General features: G+C 34.8%; 1 protein-coding gene across 2 annotated transcripts; it reads left to right on the plus strand.

The window, feature by feature from the left end:
* The first annotated feature begins 2,376 nt into the window (after positions 1-2,376).
* LOC112464557 (protein yellow-like) lies at positions 2,377-6,451 on the plus strand. 2 transcript variants are annotated; one of them, XM_025031602.1, is made up of 3 exons: positions 2,377-2,480; positions 3,314-4,199; positions 5,436-6,451. In XM_025031602.1, the coding sequence occupies exons 2-3, from the start codon at positions 3,430-3,432 to the stop codon at positions 5,956-5,958; spliced, it is 1,293 nt and encodes a 430-aa protein (XP_024887370.1). In that variant the 5' UTR covers positions 2,377-2,480; positions 3,314-3,429; the 3' UTR covers positions 5,959-6,451. The 2 variants fall into 2 exon arrangements, with proteins under 2 accessions (XP_024887370.1, XP_024887371.1); XM_025031603.1 differs by having other exon boundaries at positions 2,379-2,480; positions 3,272-4,199.
* The last annotated feature ends 1,847 nt before the right edge of the window (positions 6,452-8,298 follow it).

The following is an 8,298-nucleotide window of genomic DNA, read 5'->3' on the forward strand; positions in this document are numbered from 1 at the left end:
CAAAGGGTTAAGTGAGAGGAGAAAGGGTAGTATTGGATGAGAATGGAATAAAAGGTTGGGAACGTCCCTACAAAACGCCTTGCAACCCTGAGGGAAGTCAATAAACGTATTTATCATTAGAGTTTATTTTCCCTTAGCGAAAAAACAAGATATCAACAATTTTGAAATAATAAAGGGTTAAAGTAGACTTTCTAATTTTTTAGAAGCGAATAAACCTTTACTAGAGCCAAATGGATAGCAAAGCAACATTCTTTATTTAACTTTTGAATTTAATTTAAGAGAATTTTTTAAGGTATTATTATAAAGATGTATGATACAAAAGATGATAAACTGCAAGATGCGATGATCTCTCTTAACATTTTTATGGAGAGAAGATTCTAAATTGGTTTAAAAAAATATATTATTACAAAAACGTCCGACAGTTTTGGAACATTCTGTACATATATCCTTTGTTCATCCCACATTTACACATGAAATCTAATCCTGGAAAAAAGTTCTTAATATATTAATCGGATGTACTTGGAATCACGTTTGCGCGCTGCATGCACAATAAGTACAATTCATTCTATGTAAATCTGTTGTAACATTTAGTTTCTGTGGGAGTGTTTCCTTGTTTCGTCCTTGATGTTGCGGCGAATCATAATACAGAGAAATCGTTATTGCGTGTAGATGCAGCACTATAACGATGTCTGATTCACGTCGCGAAAGAGCGAAGGGGAGAGGAGGCGCAGGTACCATCTTGCGTAACAGCTCTGTTGTTCCGCGCTGTAGCAACAATGCGTGGCGTTGATGAAATATTCAAAAATATCTGCGTTGTATACTGTAACGGCGATCGCGTATGTACGTTAATGTGCATCATGTGCGCGCAAGTAAATTTGCATGGGATTCACGTCGAGCATTATTGCCTATGACACTCAAGGCAATATTTTCGGCGTCGACACAAACATGTCGTTTTCAAGGTTTCTTTGAAACGAGTAGCTCCAAGCAAGCAGATGGAGTTAGATCATCCACACCGACTGGCGGAAAGACCATAAGTTCACGCTCTTATCGTGTACATTTATATTAATCTGATATGTATTCTAAAAAAGAGCAGAAAAGAGATCGATATTATACTCACCATCGACAAGATTAATATATATCTATTTCTACTATTTGTGTATATATATATATATATGTGTGTATATATGTTTAATATATATTTTAATATATATATATTATATACAATTTGTTTGAAAAAAGGAATGAAGAGAAAAAATAGATTGATCAATTTAATCATTTATATATATATATATATATATATATATATATATATATATATATATATTGCAATAGACGAAAGTCACGAAAAATCTCAGAAAATATGTTGGAAATTTGATAAAAAATCAAATCATTTCAACTACTTCGGTAGTTCTGGTAAAGAAATAAAAAATAATTTTTACTAATGTTTATTTCAAAACAATAATGACGCAACTTTTTGATTCTTCTTCGAAGATAATTAACAAGAAGATATCGTATTCTGAAAGTAAGAGAAGAGAAAATCACGTGCATGAACAATTACGCAATCATAAATTTTCATAACTTTCACTTATTTGCGTTGATTAATTTGGTACATATATTTCGTAATTATCCTTCATTTTATAAGTTATTATTTTTACGAGTTCCATCTTCTTATCAAACACACAAGCTATGGAGTGTACGTATAGATAAATACTTAACTGCTATTTTTATTTCTTCAATTTCTCTCTCTCTCTCTCATCAGTGTTTCGATATTTTTCGATAATGTTATCAATCTCTCGATGTTCTGATCTCGCTAATAGCAATCATAAATAGTGCACAATATCTGGGCACTAATAAAGGGATTCATTACGCAATTGTTTACAAAACCAACGGAAGTTAATAAATCGCCTATTTTCACGACGAGATTACGTCACTGGACTGAAAATTTTTATGGCGCGTTTCAGCAGAGCACAGTAATTCGCATCTTTGCAATCACTTGGTCATCTGTGTAAGCTCGTCGTAATATAGGCGACATCTTCGCCCCTCTTCTTCTTCTTTTTCTTGGTAATAATAATGGCACTCGATTCCTAGCCAGTTCGATACGGCTACCATCAAAATTGAATAATATTTTAGTACAAATGTCGGATGCAACTCTAAATCAGATGCAAGATATGAAGTCGGATATATGTGTTTGTTAGTGTTTGCAGTGATGAACTCAAGTGTAGGTTTGTTAAGCCTAAAAGATTGTGTGGCATCATTGCCTCGTCTTCGGCCGCATGTACGAACGTCGTTCGGCTACTTTGAACGAATGGGTGGGAGATCGACATCTCATCCCGAAGCATCGTCGGTAGTGGCGGCGGCCGCGCTGCGCGTTTCTCGTCAGTCAAATCGCGATCGTCGTTGCGCGATCATTCGACGCGTTTTATATAAATCTCGGCACGCGCGGATCGACCAGCGTATACAAAACTAAATCACATCGAGAAGTAAGCGAATAAGACTGGCAGACTTTATTCCGGTTATGCGCTCTCTGCGATATTCTCTGACTTTATATTTTTTTCACATATATATACACAAAAAGAAATATAAAACATAAATTAGTGATTTAACTCATAATAAACAAACTGATAATTGTCCAAGATTGTTTATATAAAGCGGTATCAATTTTTTTCAAACGGTGATTTATATATTAAACAAATAAAATTCCGAATTATCATAAATTAAAACGAAAAGTTACATTGATATAATATCTTTCACCCATTGTATCTATAAACTCAACTGAAATGTTTTTATATGCATTTATAAATTACGCTCTATACGCTAGAACTGAATTAACTTTCTGTAGGAAGACACGCGGCTAAATATACATACCAATATGTGTTATGTGAGATACGTGTGAAAGATTTATATAAATATAAATCCCAGCTCTCTCTTCTGGTTTGAATTATAATATCGAGATATGTGAGAATAATATTGATTATTATACATCGTATGTGTGTACACTCTATACGTAGAATAGATAACAAGTTTGTAACAACAAAACTTTTACAATGTTTTATTATAATATTATAATAAAACATTTTAACGTTAAAACGTTTTAGAAATTTATTTGTCGTTCCGTTGTTTAAAAGTTTAAATAATTATATATTTAAACTTATATTTTTCTTAAGTTTCGGTAGTTAACAATTATTGTTTTCAAATTCAAACTAAAAAGAAGAGCATTGTAAGATTCTTTCATTAAAATTCTGCGTTTTTTTTTAAACACGTATTATTGAAGCTTCTCTCTACACACGTCTGTCACATCTCCTTCCATCCGTAGAAACAGACTTAAACAACGGCGCGGTGCGTAATATCGGATTTGCGAAGAAGAGAGAGAGGAAAGATAACTTTAGTGATACTCGCACTAAGACATCAAAGACATTATCAACTTCATTGATGATGGAGCGATTGATGCTGCTGGCTTTTCTAGCTACCGTAGCATTATGTCACGAGCCATTTCAAGTGATCTTTGAATGGAAGTCGATTGACTTCGAGTGGCCTTCAGACGAGGAACGACAATATGCTATAACGCGCGGCGATTACATACCGGCAAACAACTTCATCACTACTGTGAAATTCTGGAAGGACAAAATGTATTTGACGTTACCGCGATGGAAAGACGGTGTACCTGTGACGCTGAGCGTTACGTCGGCGAAACCGATCAATGGCATAACGGCGCCCAAGTTGGAGGCTTTTCCTAACTGGCCCATGCAGAAGCTGGGTGACTGCACGGCATTCCAACTGGTCCACAGCATAGAGATTGATCCTAAGGGTCGCATGTGGGTACTCGATACCGGACGACCCACGTCTCTCAGGGAATCCAAAGCCGACTGCTCGCCGCGCCTTGTTATTCTCGACCTCGAGAACAACGGCAAGATCCTTCGTTCTTACCAGTTCCCTGAACACGTGGCACGTCGCACAAACGCGTACCTCAATGACATTGTTCTCAATCACGAGGACGGCGGCATAGCATATATCACCGACACTGGCACTACTGATCCCGGCATCATTGTGTACTCGTTAAAGGATAACAACTCGTGGAAGGTCCGACACGATTCTATGAAGGCCAAATCAGAAGCGGTCGGATTCATGGTAGCGAAGACGCATGTAATCAATCCAGTACATGTGGACGGCATAGCACTTTCACCAGCGAGCAGTCGCGACAGGTATCCTCAGATCAGTATTTTTTTGCACGAGATATAATCGATTTCTTTTTGCAAAGTTATCAGGACCAAATGTCTCCTTTTTTATGAAATTTTCTCTCATTTTCCGTTATTCCAATTGCACATTTGCAAAATGAAAATATTGCATGCTCTGTCTCTCATTCATGATCAAGTGACAAATATAAGAGGAAGAGGAGCGCAAGAAGAAAACATCACTTTACGAGGATAATAGTGTTTCCACAAAATGGAGAACATTAATCCAAAAGTGTGCCACACTTTATTATAAGAATGATGGACTCCACTCTCTTAAAGTCAATTAGTAAAAAATTGCTGACTGAATTAGTAAAACAGTGACCGACAATCAGTAAGTATTTACTGATTTTTAGTGGACATACTCCCAACCCCTGCTCCTTCATAAAGTTAGGTTATAATGCGTTCATGTAATAACGTTATGCGCGATCGCGAGTCAATCGGAATCTTTGCTTTTGCTGCATGACATTCTTCTTTTGTTTTCCGAGCAACGAGCATTCCATGCCACATATCAATTAAGAAGACGAAGATTCTTCTCTTTGTTCCGTCTGCAGATATTATATGAATGAAGTGTAAACATACTCTCTACAGTACAATCAGTGTATTATTACTGAAAAGCAGTGAATATTCACTGATAAACATATATTATAAGTATATACCATATTATAAATACCACTGAAAATAATTAAGTGATTGACTTATCACTGTTTTCGGTGACAATACACCATTGTATCAAATAGAAATATTACTTTGCCTTTTGTTTGATGACAATGCTTTAAGAATATTTGTTCACTTATTAATTGCTAGTTTTAATTTATATACGATTAAATATGGACAAAAATGCAGCAAACAAAACTCTATTTACAACTATATGACTCATATTTGTCATGGCATGCTCTGTTATCTGGGAACATTGGATTTCACTAAACAAAGAAGCGAAAAATCAGCAATACTTTTATAACATTCTATTTTCTTTTTCATTCTCACTTTTATTCATTTCCCTTTCTTCATCATTATCTTCTTTTATATATAAAATCTCGTCTTCTAAAAAAAGTTCTCACAGTTCTCATAGTTCTCAAAAATTGAAATTATTAAAATCTTCTGTAACTGACACTATTTATTCAAACTTACTACTTTCCTGTAAATTTTCTATTGAAATTTTATGTTTATGTAAAATTTTCTAACAAATAACAATCGAATCTGTTTCAGACAAGTCTATTATTCGCCTTTGTCTTCTTTTCATCTGTACTCAATTCCGGTGTCCGCTCTGAAGAACAACGTGACGAATATCGATCGATACGTGAGGGAACTTGGACGGAAGTCTTCGCAAACGGACGGCATGGCGATGTCGTCCACTGGCGTGCTTTACTTCGGTCTATTAGCTGACGATGCCATCTCCATGTGGGATACTAAGAATATAGCATCCTTCACCGTCGGTCAACGAGTCATATCGCGTGATCACGTACTGACACAGTGGCCCGACAGTTTCGCCTTTGACGATGACGGCAATTTTTGGTGTGTCACCAATATGCTGCAAAACTTCTTAAACAATCGCGTTGACATTAACGTACCCAACTACCGTCTAATTCGATCACGCGTAGGTGTTAAAAATTATCAATATTACGAAAATGGCACAGCACCCGAATTACCAGATTTCACCGCCGGCGCTGATTCCGTCAGACTTGTACTTGCTGCGCTACTACCCACCATTTTGATACTTATCGCAAAATAACTACTTTGCAAGAAAATCCTTTTAAAGGTATGTACATTTCGTATACAAAGAAACAATTTACGAATTCACATTAAAACAGTCGATCATATTAACTCGAAACGCGTGTATTACTTTTTCTTACGGCTTATTCAGAAATTGAAAAAACGCAGAATCATGACATCAGTAGGCAAACACTATGAGAGAGATTCAGCTTGTCACACAAAAATATGTGAACGATTACTCGTATATCATTGCCAAAATAAAAAAATTTTATTTATTTTGGTTTAAAAGATTTTATTAGGTATATTCGCATATAGTGGAGACCGGGGCAAACTCAACACGATTTTTTTAAAGGCAATTTTCAACAATTAATTAAAATTTTCAAGCAAATTTAATGGTACACATTTAAAGAGTGTTCCTTCAGATGCAAAATTGCTTAAAGAAAATTTGCTGTACGTCGCTTAGTTTTGCCCCTAGAAAAGGAAAAATGACGCGAAGACAAATTTTCAAATTAAAAAATGCCGGGGCAAACTCGACACTTTGGCTGATCGACACAATTTGATCTGGAACTTATTTTTTATTATCTGAAACTAAATATACATTGTTTATCATGTATTTAGAAATTACAAAAGTTCGGAATTAAGTAAAACAATCATTGGAAATAATGAGAACAAAAATTGTTGAGCATTCAATTATTTTCATCTAAGCTCATGACTAAAAAACAATTTATGCAAGCAAATTCGCAATTAGATGTGCGCACACATTTCATTATTTGTTATTAGGAGCCGATAAAACGGCGTGGTGTCGACTTTGCACCGAACGTCGTTTTTCACTTTTGTTACTCCAAAAATATAAAAATTTTGAAAATATGCAAAAACTATTATTGGATTCGTATAAAGCATCAAATTTTCCATCAAAATCACTTACCGGTAGATTCGCAAGAGTAAAACTCGATGAAAGAGTAAAAATTTTCGAGAGATCAGAAAAATTACATTTCCCCATCAAAAACGCTTATGTCGCGCTGAAAATTACACCATAACTCAGAATGTCACAAATTCCGTTGATAATACTGTCACATAAAGACATATTTACAGTAGGAAAGGCAAGTTTCTACGATAGATTTAAATTAGCAAAAAGCCTAGTGTCGAGTTTACCCCGGTCTCCCCTACTATTATTCAATATAAACATATATTAATACACGGTTGGAACTGTTACTGTTACAAAAACATTGAAAAGGAATAAGCATGAATTGAGATTGAAACATATATTAATACAGGGTTGGAACTGTTACTGTCACAAAAACATTGAAAAGGAATAAGCATGAATTGAGATTGGAATTGAATGTGGTATTTGCTAAAGCATCAAAATGATTTCTTTTCCTTTCTAAACAATCTAGATTGAATCTGTCAAAATGCCTACACCTATCTGTTAAATATTGATAAGTTATTTATTGCAAAATTTCTTGTGTATTACCTACAACTTTTCTTCGTTTTAAGTAAGACTTCTCAAATAATTAATATATTAAATTTTTAACAAAGTGATGGATTTTTTCTTAATCGATTTCATCGAAACGACATCAGCTGTTTCCACAAATAAAAACAATATGGCAATCACTACTTAGTATTAGAAACTGAGAATAATTGATAATGGAATTGAATAATTTTATGTTAGATAATAACATAAAAGTGTATCTTATAATCTTTTAAAACATACACATTTTTAATTTTTACAATAATATAAAAATAATCGCCTACTGTTATATGTGACACGCGATGTAATATTTTAATGAAATAAAGTAGACAACTTGCGTAAGACTTTATTTGACAAAAGCAAGTAATATGAATCGAAGATGTATTCGCTTCAAAAGATGGCTGAGAACTGTTTTTACAGTTCAAGGGACATTTTCTCTTAAAAGAAATAGGTAGAATTTTCGTTGAAATAATAACCAATAACACGACGCATTCTAATATACTCAGAAATAGTGATATTAATTGATACGAATTCTTAGAAGAAAAAGTAAAGACAGAAAGATTTATATATGGTGCAAAGATCCGTTTAAATAGGATTAATTTTTGCAACTGATTGGAGATCGAAAATTCAGGAACAAAAAAGATAAATGACGCATAAGTTAAGAGTTTAGACAAATAACGGGATTAAGATTTATTAAGATACTAGCTGCCCCGGCGAACTTCGTACCGTCTAACAGTAATGAATGTAGTGATAAGACATGCAAATAGTCCCTCTCTCTCCCCCTCTCTTTCTCTCTTTCTCTCTTTTTTCCCTCCCCCCTTTCCCTCTCTCCCCTCTCCCCCTTTCCCCCTACCGCTCCCTCTCTCTCCCTCCCTCCCTCCCTCCCTCTCT

The sequence above is a fragment of the Temnothorax curvispinosus genome, unplaced genomic scaffold (assembly GCF_003070985.1).
Source record: "Temnothorax curvispinosus isolate PA1 unplaced genomic scaffold, ASM307098v1 QBEX01014303.1, whole genome shotgun sequence".
In the NCBI taxonomy this organism is placed as follows: domain Eukaryota; kingdom Metazoa; phylum Arthropoda; class Insecta; order Hymenoptera; family Formicidae; genus Temnothorax; species Temnothorax curvispinosus.

Excerpts from the sequence above, each read along its gene's own strand:
- LOC112464557 (XM_025031602.1), top strand. The coding sequence starts at position 3,430 with ATGATGGAGCGATTGATGCTGCTGGCTTTTCTAGCTACCGTAGCATTA. Across the intron at positions 4,200-5,435 it reads CCAGCGAGCAGTCGCGACAG|ACAAGTCTATTATTCGCCTT; the intron begins GTATCCTCAGAT and ends AATCTGTTTCAG.